The sequence below is a fragment of the Chiloscyllium punctatum genome, chromosome 8 (assembly GCF_047496795.1).
Source record: "Chiloscyllium punctatum isolate Juve2018m chromosome 8, sChiPun1.3, whole genome shotgun sequence".
Classification (NCBI taxonomy): Eukaryota; Metazoa; Chordata; class Chondrichthyes; order Orectolobiformes; family Hemiscylliidae; genus Chiloscyllium; species Chiloscyllium punctatum.
The window spans coordinates 87,351,423-87,366,597 of NC_092746.1; the positions used below are offsets into that span (position 1 = coordinate 87,351,423).

The 15,175-nt window shown below is 38.5% G+C and overlaps 1 protein-coding gene across 4 annotated transcripts in view; it reads left to right on the forward strand.

Annotated features, from left to right (window-relative positions):
* Positions 1-15,175, forward strand: part of myo3a (myosin IIIA) — a 444,520-nt gene that overhangs the window by 178,283 nt on the left and 251,062 nt on the right. For all 4 annotated transcript variants that reach the window (XM_072575981.1, XM_072575982.1, XM_072575984.1 and 1 more), the window contains exons 6-7: positions 7,971-8,047; positions 10,452-10,597. In XM_072575981.1, the coding sequence (XP_072432082.1) occupies positions 7,971-8,047; positions 10,452-10,597 (223 nt within the window). The remainder of the gene's footprint in view (positions 1-7,970; positions 8,048-10,451; positions 10,598-15,175) is intronic.

Below are 15,175 nucleotides of genomic sequence, written 5' to 3' on the forward strand. Positions count from 1 at the left end.
AATTCATGGTGGTTGACAAATTATTACTAGATATCGTAAGATTGTCATTGTGAAACAATTCAGGAGGACTTTTCAATTTGTCATTTTTCTTAAGTTTTGCTTCGATGGTATTTTGGTAGAATGTCATTTACTTTATTCAAGAAAATCTTTTTACCTTCTTAATTATACTATATTTGCATTCAGTCCCTACTATAATCCCCATTTTCTAGCCACTGACTTCATTCCCCTTCCTGACTACTATCCTGAGACAGAACCAAATCTTTGTTATCCTTGATAATGAACTGAACTTTGAATTATTTACCCTTTCCATCATAAAGTCCTCCTAGCTCTACTAATGTAACATTATCCACATTCACCCAATCTCAGCTCATCTGCTGATGAAAGCCTCATTTATGCAACTACAATCCACTATCCTAATGCTCTCCCTGCTTAGCCGTTTGTAAATTTCAGCACATCCAAAACCTTTAAGCCAACTCAAACCAATTCGCCCATCATCCCAATGCTCACTGATGATCATGCAATGCATCAATTTTAAAATTCCTAACTTCATTTTCAAATCCCTCCTTGATGCTTGCCTTCACTATCAATTCAACCTGTTTCTCCACCCACACCCAACGACCTCCACTGGAATTTGTTGCCTTCTTGAACCTGGACAGACACGCACTCAGTGCTCTGATGAAGGGAGTTCCAAGAATTTGACTCAATATATTGAAGGTTTGGCAATATGGGTCCAAATTAGGATGGCTTCTGACTTAGAAGGGAACCTACAATGGCAGTATTTCCATGTTTCTGTTGCTTTTGTCCTTTGAGGTTGTCATGGTCATGTAACTGCTTCGCTAGTTAATTTCTTTGGCGTAGACAATTATTCCTGGCCAGGAATGTGAAAGAGAATATTCTTTTCTCCATATTTAAGAAGATGATCTACAAAAGTCAGTAATGTGATCTTTAAGGCAAGTTAAATATGCCTTCTCTTTCAAACTGAATATGAATATGAAAAAGCCTTTTCCCCCCAAACACTAAGAGACACTCGGCAGGTCTGACAGTATCTGGGGTGAGAAAAACAGACTTAACCATTTCGAGTCCAATATGACTCTTCCTTGGAAGAGGATCCATAAAACCAGTTCTCCAAATCAAACTCAAAGGATTGGACTTTCCCTCTAGAAGAGAGGAAACAAGAATCAGCATTCTACATTTTAAAATTAAATTAACCACTTGCTAATCCAACTTTCGTGAATTCCAAATTAAAACAGAGGATATTCATGAATGTAATGTCATTTTAGTGATCATTCTTGCTCCTAATATAATTGTGGTGCATAGAGGTAGTTAGCATTAAACATCTACATCTTCCAATGAACTGGAATTAATTTTTAATCTCCTTCTGTTTAAGTCTTAGATTCTGTTGATTGTTTTGAATGTCTTTTCTTAAGCAGAATGAGATACATAACGTGGGAATTAACTGGGAGGAGCTGCAGAGGAAAGTTGTGTAAAGGAACTGAAATACCATTAAGTTTAAATAGTAATATCATGAGTGAGAATGCCTGGATTACTGAGAACAGTAATAATAAAAGGGATCATTTTCAAACGACTTCAGTTCCAGAAATTTTTGATTAATGTTTCTGAATCTGGTGTCATTAAGGACTTCGGGAAAATACACCAAAATTTGCAAATGTTTTCTTTTAAATATGTCACCAAAAAGTATTATTTTTCTCCACAATCTGTCTTGCATGTTGGAATATTGGCTTAGTCCAGCAAGTTCATGTTTATGTTTACCTCGGTTTCACACATTGTTTAGTGAACCCAACTCTCCAGAGAATCCACCTGTATTTGCTACTCCCATGAGAATTCAGGCTCCGTGCATGTTCCCTGTTTTGGAAAATCACCACAACTGTGCCCTTAGAGCAGTCAGTTGATTATTTGCTTTAAATAATATGTTACGGCACAATCTAATGCAGTATTACTTGAAGACGTCATTCGTTGTTTTAAGACATATATGCATGCTCAGTCCGACTGGACGGTTGGAAACAATTCTGCATTCATCTTGGGTGTTAGTGAAGAAAGTGAAAACTTTTGTGCCTATATATTGTCCATGATGTGGTGCAACTTATCAGATCATTGGAGTAACCACTGAAGGACAAGTATCTGCAGGTAGGTTGGAAAAATCCAAGTGGGAAGTATTCTCCATGGAGAAATTTTGAAGGGTGTGGAAAACTCTCTGTTACCTTACTTCATAATTGCAGAAATTCCATTTTGTTTGTGTATGTGGCGATGTTTATGATTTGTTAGATAACAACTTGATTGCATTTTTCCATAGATGATATAGGAAATCATGCAGGACGAAAAAGACGGTGAAGCTTAACAGTGTTTTGCAGCAAATGTAATACATGTTATAAGCTGTTCTTCTCCCAATATCAATGTGAGAATTTGTCTGAAAATTTCGGTTTCGCTTGGGGAGTGAAGCATTGGAGGATTAACGAAATGTTTTCTATCAAAGTGGTATCACATGCTGTGACATGATTTTGTATTTCCATAGGACTTACCTTAATGCACTGTGTGCTTGGTGAACCTTTTTCACTTTTTGACAAACAATTTGCTTTATGGAAGCCCTTTCATGAAGGCTGACCTGTTGATGAAATCTGCTCATTTCTTACCACCACAATATTGTGCCGGAGGGAGAGGGCTATGGTCAAAATTAAACAAAAATTTGTAATACAAGTAGTAAGGGAAGTTTAGGCTAACTCTTAAAAATGAACTTTACAATATCCTGATATGGTTTGTGCATACCAACTTCTAAAAAGAAATCAAGTATTTTTCTCTTCTTTAGAGAGTTTGTTACTTTGGACATACCTAGAGTATCAGGGATGATGTGCATGACCAGCCTTAATTACCCATCACTAATTGTTCAGAAGGAGGAGTGTGGCAGTGTCCTTCTTGAATTAGCTGGGTGACATGTTTCAATTCATAATTACAGATCAATCACATTTATGGGGTCTGGAGACATGTACAGGCCAGACTGAGTAAAGGTGGCAGGTTACCTTCCCAAAAATGACATGAGTAAAGCAGATGGGTTTTTAGAACAAACTAACAGTTTCATGTTTATCTTGACTGAACCTAATTTCTTAAACTGAATTCAAATTCTCAAACTTGAAATTAAGATTTGAACTCCCCTTCTCTGGATTATAAATCCAGTAACATAACCATGATATCTGTGCTGGACGCCACCTCGAAATGTATCCTCCGAGCCGTGCTGATGCTGCTCTTCAATCAACTAAAACCTCGCTATTCATTTCCCCCTCTGTGCAAAATCTATTGCACTTTTTACACAGTATCCAAAATGCCTCAATTCTTGTGCAGTCACTAGAGTGATTAAATATAGATTTTATTTTTACTGCGAAGCAATCTATTGAGTACATTTTATTTGAAATCCAGATTCCACTCTAATCATGTCAACTGTTTGCTGTAAGTGGCACAAATCAAATGACCTCAGCTGTACATTAAGTGGCATGTCAAAAATGATCTGCTTTCGATTTTACTTGATAGACATCTTAATGTCAAAACTGGATGATGCTCAGCTTGAAAGTACTACAAAGCAAAACACATTGTTTTGTAAAGAAAGTTCAGTATTAAGATCATCAGATTATACGTTACAGCCCCAAAAAGAATATGATTGAAGTAGGTTTGTTACTGTCATACAGTCAGTTATAGATGGCGATGGTCAATGTAGTGCAATTATACCCATCTCCAGAACATTCAATGTCAAATATTTAGGCTCACCTATGCTTTTGTGCCAAAAGCAGAAGAGAAACCTAATAATGGCTGAATAAGCTGGGGCATCTTTTTCCCTGGAACATCACAAGCTGAGGGGTAACCTTATAGAGGTTTATGTAGTGGTGAGAGGCATGGATAGAGTGAATATCCAAGGTCTTTTTCTGAGTGTAGGGATTTCCAAAACTAGAGGACATAGGTTTAAGGTGAGAGAACAAAGATTTATAAAGGACCTAAAGGCTAACTTTTTCACACAGACGTTGGTATGTATATGGAATGAGCTGCCAGATGAAGTGTTGGGGGCGGGTACAATTACAACATTTGAAAGGCATCTGGATGGGTATATGAATAGGAAGGGTTTAGAGGGATATGGACTGAGTACTGACAAATGGGAGTAGGTCAGATTGGGATGTCTTGTCAGCACAGTTGAGTTGGACTGGAGGGTCTGTTTCTGTCCTGTTTGAATCTATGACTCTAAGTGAAAGAAGCCTGTGGAGATTTTGGACAGAATTGTGGAGAATTGGACAGAAACAGCCTGACTGACATTGGCTGTCATGAGGTTTGTGGTGGAATTTGACAAGCAATCTGGTAAGGTCTATCCTGACATCAGGAGGACCTTGCTGCATCTTTTTCTTACTTTTCATAAGCTGTGAGGTGAGTTTCTCACTACACAGAAGCAAATTACTAATTAAAGAGATTATTGCTTGTTAAGCATTTGTTGGTAGCCCAGCGAGCTAATAATATTGTGTTTACTTAACATCATTAATATTCATCTTGCTATCTTACCAAACTCACCAAACAAGTTAAATGTCAAGAAAACTCATCATAGAAGCCAGAGCAGGTGCATTCATCTTCCTGCTTGTAGCATTAAACTGGTACTAACATGTCATGGGCGCTGGGCACAGTCACATCATGTCGATGGACATTGGCATTTGATATGTAGTGCCTCTAAGCATCCTCACAACTTCAATCCATTTAAAAGATACTTCTACATTTCAATGCCACACCTCCAGCTGCACAGGTACCTATCAGGGACACAGTGCACTCAGGGACATGCATTTGACTCATTGGACTGGACCATGCTGTATCTCTGAGCTCTTTGATAACTATCATCGTGGACTCCCAGTGCCAGCCTACCTGGACACTCTTGGCATCCCTGCTTTGCCTTTTTACACAGTTCACCCTCTTCCATTGATACTGGCTCATATTACTTCTGTCTTGCTTTACTGTTTATTGCAGACACAGAGAAAGGAATTAAAAACAGAAAGTGCTGGAGAAATGCAGCAGCTCAGGCAGAATCTGTAGTGAGAGGAAAACAGAGTTAATGTCTCGAATCCAATATGGCTTCTCCAGAACTTTTCTCACAAAGTCAGGAAACTTGTCAGGTTGTCCACAAGCCTCAGTCAAGTAATGGTAAACTGTGTTTGCTCCAGGAGTCTCCTGGAGGCTTGGAAATGGTCATTCAATCACTCAGGGATGGTCTCCACATAAGGGGTGGAGGGGAGCAGCAGAATGTCAGAACTCACCATCCTTCCAGAGTCTTTCAGCCCTACTGGGGGTCAGTTTTCCACTGAGAATGAAAGAAACGGGCTATTACAGGGGAGTAAAGTGGGTGGCACACCTGTTATTTTTGGTGAGCAGGCACTACAGAGACCATATGGAGTTAGTGGTACGATGAGTGGCGGCAAGGAAGGGAAGATATTGCAGGTATTACTGACAGCGTTGGAGCTTGAGCTTTGGTGGGAGGTGGGTACAGTATCAGAGAGAGAGAACGAGTGTGAGATATTGGAAAGAAGGTGCTACTGGCAGACTGGGAGGATGACATTGACCTTCTTTCCAGACTGCTGTGCATTCCTTCAGATAACTGTGGGTGCTTTAACTGTGGCTGGAATGGTCTGGAGTGTTGCCCTTCACTGTGGCTCCTGGTGCTACCTTTCCACAATTTGGTCCAACAGGAGCTCCAGGTCCCTGTCTGCAAAGTGGGTTGACTGTGTCCCCCTGTAAACCATGTCAGGGCAAATGTCAGGAACCACGCAGAGCAGCTCTGAGCTGACAGCTGTCCAGGTGCTCAACAGGTTTTTAAAGATTGCGCAGGTGAAAGGGATGCCGCTAAGTACCAGGATATCCGGAGAGTGACGCGTTGTTCTGGGAGTGTTGTGGTAAGTTGGGGACAGAATCAGATATGAGTGATGCCATGGGACAAGGTAGATAGCTTATGAGGTGTCTCTGGTAAGCTATGTCTAGAAAACTCACTAGACCTTACAGCAGAAATCCCTCCATAAAACCCGTCACTGCTCAAACTTAGCCAAGGGAATGCAAAATCCAGTCTTTTATCTCTGTAGTTGTTGATGTTGTCACTTCTGGAGCATTATTTTCTTAAACATTGCAAAAAGGATACTAGAAGTTGGAGCTTTTCATCTTGCACTCATCAAAACAAACGGGCTTGAGAAAAGATTATTCTGGACGGCAATAATACAAATAACAAACGTAACTTCACACTGCAATGGAAAATTGCCTTTTCCCTTTGATTGTAGTTAAAAATAGAACATAGTTTCCTCCATTGTCAAATGTTATCAGAATGATCTGTCTTGAAACTAAAGCATAAGAATTGACTTTGTACTCACATTAACTACACTACTAACATTAGAAATTGCCTCCATTGATGATAATCCAGTTCCCTCACATGTTAGTCGCATTGCTATAGAATTGTACAGTGCAAAGGAGAATGTGCAGCCCATCCTCCCTATACTAGCACTTAAATAGTGCGATCCCAAAATTGTTCCCTCTTATATGTAAATTTCTCCAATAATACCATCAACACTCAACAGAAGAGCAGTGGACAGTGATCTATATGGACTTCAGTAAGGCGTTCAACAAGGTTCCCCATGGGAGACTGGTTAGCAAGCTTTGATCTCATGGAATACAGGGAGAACTAGCCATTTGGATATAGAATTGACTCAAAGGTAGAAGACAGAAGGTGGTGCTGGAGCCTTGTTTTTCAGGCTGGAGGCCTATGATAAGTAGTGTGCCACAAGCATCAGTGCTGGATCCACTACGTTTCATCCTTTATATAAATGATTTGGATGTGAACATAGGAGGTGTGGTTAGTAAGTTTGCAGATGACACCAAAATTGGAGGTGTAGTGGACAGCGAAGAAGGTTATCTCAGACTACAATAAGATCTTGATCAGATAGGCCAATTGATTGAGGAGTGGCAGATGGAGTTTAATTTCAATAAATGCGAGGTCCTGCATTTTGGGAAAACAAATTAGAGCAGGAGTTATACATTTAATGGAAAGGTCCTCAGGAGTGTTGCTGAACCTGGAGTGCAGGTTCATAGTTTCTTGAAAGTAGAGTCACAGGTAGACAGGATAGTGAAGAAGGCATTTGGTATGCTTTCCGTTATTGGTCAGAGTATTGAATATAGGAGTTGGGAGGTCATGTTGTCACTGTACAGGACATTGGTTAGGCTACTGTTAGAATATTGTATGCAATTCTGGTCTCCTTCCTATCAGAAGGATGTTGTGAAACTTGAAAGAGTTCAGAAAAGATTTACAAGGATATTGCCAGTGTTGGAGGATTTGAGCTATAGAGAGAGGCTGAACAGGCTGGGGCTGTTTTCCCTGGAGCTTTGGAGGCTGAGGGGTGACCTTATAGAAGTTTATAAAATCATGAGGGACATGGATAGGATAAATAGACAAAGTCTTTTCCCTGAGGTGGGGGAGTCTAGAACTGGAGGGTTTAGGGTGAGAGGGGAAAGATATAAAAGAGATCCAAGGGGCAACTTTTTCATGCAGAGGGTGGTGCATGTATAGAATGAGCTGCCGGAGGAAGTGGTGGAGGCTGGTACAATTGCAACATTTAAAAGGCATCTGATTGGTTATATGAATAGGAAGGGTTTGGAGGATATGGGCCAAGTGTTGGCAAATGGGACTAGATTGGGTTGGGATATCTGGCCGGAATGGACAAGTTGGACTGAAGGATCTGTTTCCGTGCTGTACGTCTCTGTGACTGTATGACTGTAACTGTACAGGACAAAAATGATTTTGAAATTCATCACAATTTTTCTTTAACTGTTTAATTTTCTTTTAAAAAGTTGCTAAAACTCTTTCTTGTAACAGTGATACAAGGTGCAGTCAGTCCGAAGAGTGCTGTCGGGCTATATGTCAGCTTCACTTCATGATAATATTGGTCTAATTCCTGTACTAGGTGTTTCAGCTCAGTTAACTAGCACTCGCCTGCGTTGCAACACATCTGTTGGAACCCCCTTCTGGATGGCCCCAGAGGTATGTAAGAAAACTCAAAGGACAGCCCCTAATTGCGTCATTACCCAACCCTTGAATGCTGGTTTCTGTGCATTAATATTTGTTCTTTCTTACTGTATTGCTATATTCACAGCTTTTCAGTGTAATCACCTTCATAAATGTATTATTGTTTATATATATATTTGAATAATGAACAAAATGCATCAGTTGACAATGTAATGTAGAGAGTCAAATTAGTTAGTTTGTGTTAGTGAAAATTAATGTAAGAACTAAAAATGTATTCCAGGTGTCCTTTCATCCAGGTTTTTGGTTACGCAGTCTGACGTTTTGTTAGCTCTCAGCCTTCTCTCTTTACTAGTGACTTTAAATGGAGTGCTGAGGATTTGTTTGTGAGGATTTGTAAACCCAGGCACAAATAAAATCAGATTATCACACAGTTTCATGCCAAACCAGATTTCAATCACATCTGTTGTGAGATATACTTTGTCACATTTCACGTTATTGGCTCAAGGAAAGGGAGAAAAATATCTTACTTGTATCTACATTGCATAACATAAGCACCAATCGCTAGTCCTACCATAAAACTAACTACCTCACTAAATAGAAGTCTATTTAGAATATCCCAGGTAGGGCATCATTCAAATGTCCCTAATATTTTGACTTAATAGACTTCTCACAATGTTGGCTGGTGATATCACCTCAATGTTTACCATGCACATCATCAAGTCACAGAAGAAAACATTCTGCATTCTACATTTCCCTTGCAAACCTGAAATTTACAACATGTCATTTTATTGGTCAGCAGTCAACCATGATCATCAAAAGTATAAAAGAGCAATTTAGAATTCCTTTATATGTGCTCTTCCCGAAGGCAGGTCCTTGGTTCATTGTCTGCTGAGGTTTCATCCTGAGCTATTTTCTTTGCCGATTTTTTATTGGTGATTCATCAACACTTCCAATCTCAGAGACAGGACAGAGAAGCAGGTCCCAAGTGTTCCTCAGCTCGAATTAGAATCAAATCTCTGCTGTTTATTTTATTTGGGACCACATAATAACTATCTAGCCAAATGAAACACAAAATTAAGGTAGGAGAGGGGTGGTGTTCATGTGTTGATATTACTAATGAATCTGTTAAAACATTTGTGTGCATTTTTTCTTTAGTGAGTGTAATAAAGGTAGTAGCTGAAAATATGTTGCTGGAAAAGCGCAGCAGGTCAGGCAGCATCCAAGGAGCAGGAGAATCGACGTTTCGGGCATGAGAGAAGGGCTCATGCCCGAAACGTCGATTCTCCTGCTCCTTGGATGCTGCCTGAACTGCTGCGCCTTTCCAGCAACACATTTTCAGCTCTGATCTCCAGCATCTGCAGTCCTCACTTTCTCCTAATAAAGGTAGTAGCCTAGTTAAAGCTTCATGCTTTCATTAAATCTATTGTAAAACATGCTAATATGTCTTTTATTAATATCTCATAGCACAATTTCAATAAGAATTCCAATTGGGTGCAAACCCTTTTATTTTCTTAATAATTCAAACAAAGAACTGTGGATGCTGGAGATCTGAAACAACAATAGAAAGTGCTAGAGAAACTCAGCGGGTCTGGAAGCATCTGTGGAGAGAAAAACAGTAACCCTTCTTTCTTTCACTTAGTTATAATGCAAAACAAAGTAAAATACATAAGTAGAGAGATAATATTGTGTTCTTTAGTTATAGTAAGCCAAATCCATAACTAAAGGCTACAATATTTTATATAAGTCAGCGTTAATCTAATTGGAAACCAGTGCTAAAATTACCTTCATTTGTAATACATACATATAAATGTAACTGGGACTGTTAAACAGTACAACACAGTTGAAATGAATAGAACTGGAAATCTTGCAGGAAAGACCTACCAATGCCACTCACACAGCCCATAATAATAATAAACATGTAGGGAAGTCAGGAATAATAACAGGAAATGCTGAAGAAACTAAGCAGGACTGGCAGCATTTGTGGAGAGAGAAACAGAGTGAATGTCTACACGGTGTGGTTTCAGAACCTTCATTTTGGTCTTTGGATTTGAATCATTTACTCTGTTTCTTTCTCTATAGATGTTGCCAAACCTGTTAAAGTTTTCAAACTTTTTCACATTTTGTTTCAGATTTCCAGTATCCACAGGATTTTGCTTACATAAGAGAAGTCAGGAAATTCCACAGTGAAGTTTGCTCAGGGGGACTGAAGTCAAGAAATTCACAGAAAAACATGTCTACTCAATATTGTCAAGCCAGCACAATTCAATTTATTTTGACAATATGTTGTGAGAGTCATGTGCAGTTTAGATTTTCTGAAATATCATAAATGTATTAAGATTAATATTCCTTTGTTAATGATAGCATTGCTACCAATACTTGCTGGTAACAAAGGCTTTATATTGGATTTCCTGACGATCAGGTAATAGCATGTGAACAGCAACTGGATTCCAGTTACGATGTACGATGTGATGTTTGGTCTTTGGGCATAACAGCCATTGAACTTGCAGATGGTAACCCACCACTAACAGATCTACATCCAATGAGGGCACTCTTCAAGATACCCAGGTAATTCAATCTTGTGTGCATTGAGGTTGGTTTAACCTTTAAAATTATATCCTTGTTTTACAGCCTTTTTAGAAACATACACTGCTGCCACTTACATGACTTACAAATTTGTAGTTGAAAGTTTAAAGTATCTATTCTTTACTACAGTATCATTCATATTGACAGAAGCACAATACTGTAAAGAGTGATTATTAAATCAGCCTCAGATTGACTTTCTTCTTCTTCTCACACTCTCTTTCATTCTTTCTCACTGCCAGATATTCGAATGACCTAAATAATGGCAAAGCATTTGGTCAGAAATAAAACAAAAATGCTGGAGAAACTCAATAAACATGGCTAATGAGTTTCTCCACTGCTTTATAGTTTGATCCAAAAAACTTTCTGGAAACTCAGCCCAACTAACAATGGATGTTAATTGGAAACCTCATTCAGCTGAAGCACTAGGACTTTATTGCATGAATAAAGGAAGAATTCTCACTAGTTCGGTGGCTGCTTGAACTGAAATATTACTGGAGCTAAGCATCAGGAGCTTTCCCTCAACAACAATCATGTTATTCCCAGCATAGAAATCACATATTGATCCACAAGCATAGAACTGTGTCTTCTCCCCTTTCACTATCACTCATTTTCAGGACAATTTCTCTCAATTTTTTTTCCAAGAGTGAGCATGATTATGTGGCTTAGTTTGATACATGGTCTGAAGGTAAATTCTGGAAAAAGGAGTGCAGTGTACCTCCTGTTGCTTTACTTAATTTCCAGTCTTCAAACCATAATGAAACCCCTTGTCAATTTGAAAATACAACAGCTGCAAATTCCTGTCAGTATCCTAATATGTACAGATTGCTACCAAGGCTTGGGTTTACTCTTCAGGGATCAGCAGCTGTCTAGTTCCATTTTAACAATCTTGTATGTAACACTTTTCACTCCTTCTGCCAAAACCATAAATGTTCCACGAGGTTCAGTTCCCCAGGCCGTTTCCAATACCATGACAAGTTTGGAAATACCGTTTTTGCAGTTAAATACACATGACAAGTGAAGTCTATTTTTGCTGACATAACAGTAGAAAAAAGAACTAAGCAGAGGACACATCTTATTGCAGGAATGCTTCATCAAAATACAGGAAGGCCATTGTAATGAACACCTGGAAACCAACATGAACATAGGAAATAGGAGTGGGCACAAACCATTCAGGCCTAAAGCATGGCCTCACATCTGACATGGTCGTGACCAATCTGGTTATGCCCTTAACTGCATTTTCCTGTCTGATTCTCTTCCCCCATTCCCGAATCCCTTGACGGTCTTGTCAATCAAAAATCTGTTTAACTCAATCTTGAGTGTATTCAATTATCCACCTTCCACTGCTCATCTCAAAGTATTTAAAAGACTGATGTTCTTCTTAGATAAAAAATATTTTCCTCACCTCAGTCTTAAATGGAAGATTCCTTATTTTTAAAATGTGCTGCCTACTTCTAGCCTCCCCCATGAAGAGAAACATCTTATACAAAGTCCAATACGACACTTCTTCGGAATCCTCACTCACATTCAAGCATGATTCTTTGAAGCTTAAGCTTATGCTTTTCAAATATTCTACCTAGCCTGCTCATGAATTTGAAGGTGGTGAGGGAATTGGATAGGGTGGATGAGGTAAAGAGTTTTGTGGAAGTATCTAGAACTCAAGGGTCACTATTTAAAAATACATAGGTCATAAATTGACGACAGGAATAAAGAGAATTTTTTTTCTTATAGAGGGTCATGAGTCTTTGGAATTCTCTTCCTCAAAAGCAATGGAGGCAAAGTCCTTGAAGATATGGATGCAGAGGTTCATAGATTCTTGACAAGCAAGGGGCTATAAGGTTATCGGGAACCACAGGAAGGTGGGGTAATCTGATCAGCAGAAGGCCTGAGTGATTCTACACATAGTCATAGAGTTATTGAGATAGACAGCATGGAAGCAGACCCTTTGGTCCAACTCGTCCATGCCAACCAGATATCCTGAATAAATCCAATCCCATTTGCCAGCATTTGCTAGCATACACACACCACCCTTTGCATGAAAAATTGCCCCTTAGGTCCCTTTTAACTATTTCCTCGCTCATCTTAAACCTGTGTCCTCTAGCTTGGACTCCCTCAGCCCCTTGTCTATTTACCCTATTCATGACCCTCATGATTTTATAAACCTCTACAAGGTCACAGCTCAGCCTCCAACACTCCAGAGACAATAGTCCCAGTCTATTCAGCTTTTTCCTGTAGCTCAAACCCTCCAGCCTCTACTCTTAATTTAGATGAATGTCTACAGGTTCATATTATCTTACAAACAGATGATAGATTTCGTACTCAGTGGACAATGCCCTACTTTCATTGTTTGTAACATTTGAGTTGCAATGAATTTTACTGTAAAACTGCTTCATCCATTAATACATTAAATGATATTTATGTCAGATTTTGCCAGTATTTGCCACTGAATGATTGATTATGATTTTATTACCGTTTGATTTCATTCAATATAAGAAATATTGTCCTTTTGAAACAATGCATAACTAAACTCATCTTGACAAGTGAAAGAGTCAAAGAATTCTGAATTATTATTATGATGTTGCATCTGCATGTTAAGGTTTCATCTGATCTTCATTGATGTTTCACAGGAAAGAAATTAAGAAATGGTTTGTTAAACAGTTCATTACAGTGGGTTAGTGGAAGATAAAACTGTTAAATGGAAAGTGGGTCATGTGATTGTCAATTTTGATATTAAAAATGAGCACTCTTCAGTAGGGTTCTTGAAATCAAAATGACCAATTAAAATGTAAAGGGAGTTGAAATTCAATTAGCGAAATCAACCTGGAATACAACACTAGTATTGATGAGCCATGAAACTGCCAGGTTATTGTGAAGGCCAATTTGGTTCATGAGTATCCCGTAGGGAAGGAAATCTTCTCTCCTTATCCAGACTGGCCCAGATGGGAACCTAGATCCACAGCAATGTGGTTGAATCCCGACTGCACACTGAAGTGGCCAGCAATCCACTCATATCAATTTCAAAATTGAAGTTGTTAACATTTTGTTAGGTAAGGTTTTAAAAAATAAGACAGCGAGTTGGAATTGTAATACAGATCAATCGCAATCTAACTGAATTGTGGAAAAAGCTTGAACAGGATCCAATTGATTTATCCCTGTCCACAGGATCCTCTGTGTTAATAGTCAAACTATCCATTAGTCCTCCATTCAATTGCAGTTGCTGAGCAACAAGGGAGATATTCACATTCAACAACCTTGTGAAGAAAGACTGCAGAAATGTGGGGGGTTTTAGAATTGTAAGCTGGCACCAAGAACTGATCTATTGAAAGGATCAGTTGTTAAGTACATACGTGAAATTAAATTAAATTGTGTTATATTATATTGAGTGACACTAAAACAATCTAAACGAACTTTAGGGCTTACATCAAGAATGTTTTCTCCACATAATCAATTTTGGATAGAACAGTGACACTGAAAACTCTGGAATCATTTGAGAATCAAATTGATTTTGTAATGAGAAGTATTTATGGCCTTACAGGGTGAATAAGCAAAATAATCCAAACGACTAGCTTTCAAGATTCGATAACGCCATGACAATGACACCAAGTGGTCTGTTGATAGCCCTAGCTCCTTTTGAATCACTTGCTACACATACAGTTTATGTCCATTTCTATGGTTAAAATTATTAACATGCACATAACAGGACATCACCCAAGAATTATTTCCTTTAGAAGTACTCAGAAGTGTAACTCAGGGCTTTTGCATAATTCAGAAAATTGTTGAGCATCATAATCCTTTTTGACATCCTCAGAATTTTTCCATTGTTGAGTAAAAATTTTTTCTATGGAATAAGAAGAACAATTATTTTAAACCTAAATCAGTGAGAATCTTGCATCATTTCGTATAATATTGTGTGGGTATTTTAATGGCTTTATCTTAATAAATGAGTAAGTATATAATGTGCTCCTATTTGTTTCCATTGAAAATGTTGATTCATTGTCATACTACATAACAAGGTGCCATCAAAAACAAAAATCAGTTAAGGCTCTTGTACTTCCTCTCCAAAGAAGTAAGGAAAGAAGAAAATCTCTTTCATGACGACAGCATCTCGATAAAGTTATTTTGATAAACACTATAGCCTTGATTCAGGTTGCAGTTAAACTTAACAGATGTTTGCAGGAAGCATTGAAAGTCATTTTCACAGTTCAGTATAAAATCCATGAGCCTGTGGTAAGCGAGCCATTTTAACTACCTACAGCAGCTCGCAGTAAATCGTTGAAGATTAATATCATTAGTCACTACCTTAATACCATTTTAGATAGAACAGTTACTGCTGTACTGTCAAATGTCTTTCTACAGTTCAAATGAAATCAGAACTACTTGAAATAAAGTAATTCCATGATAAGAACATATCATTTATTTGTGCCTTTAGAAAACCACTTAACCTGCATATATATTTGATTGGAGATTAATAGACCATCAACTGCAGCTACATTCCAAAGACATGCATGAGCAACAGTGGTGACAAGAACTATATTTGACTCTCAATGACTGTATATCCTTAGG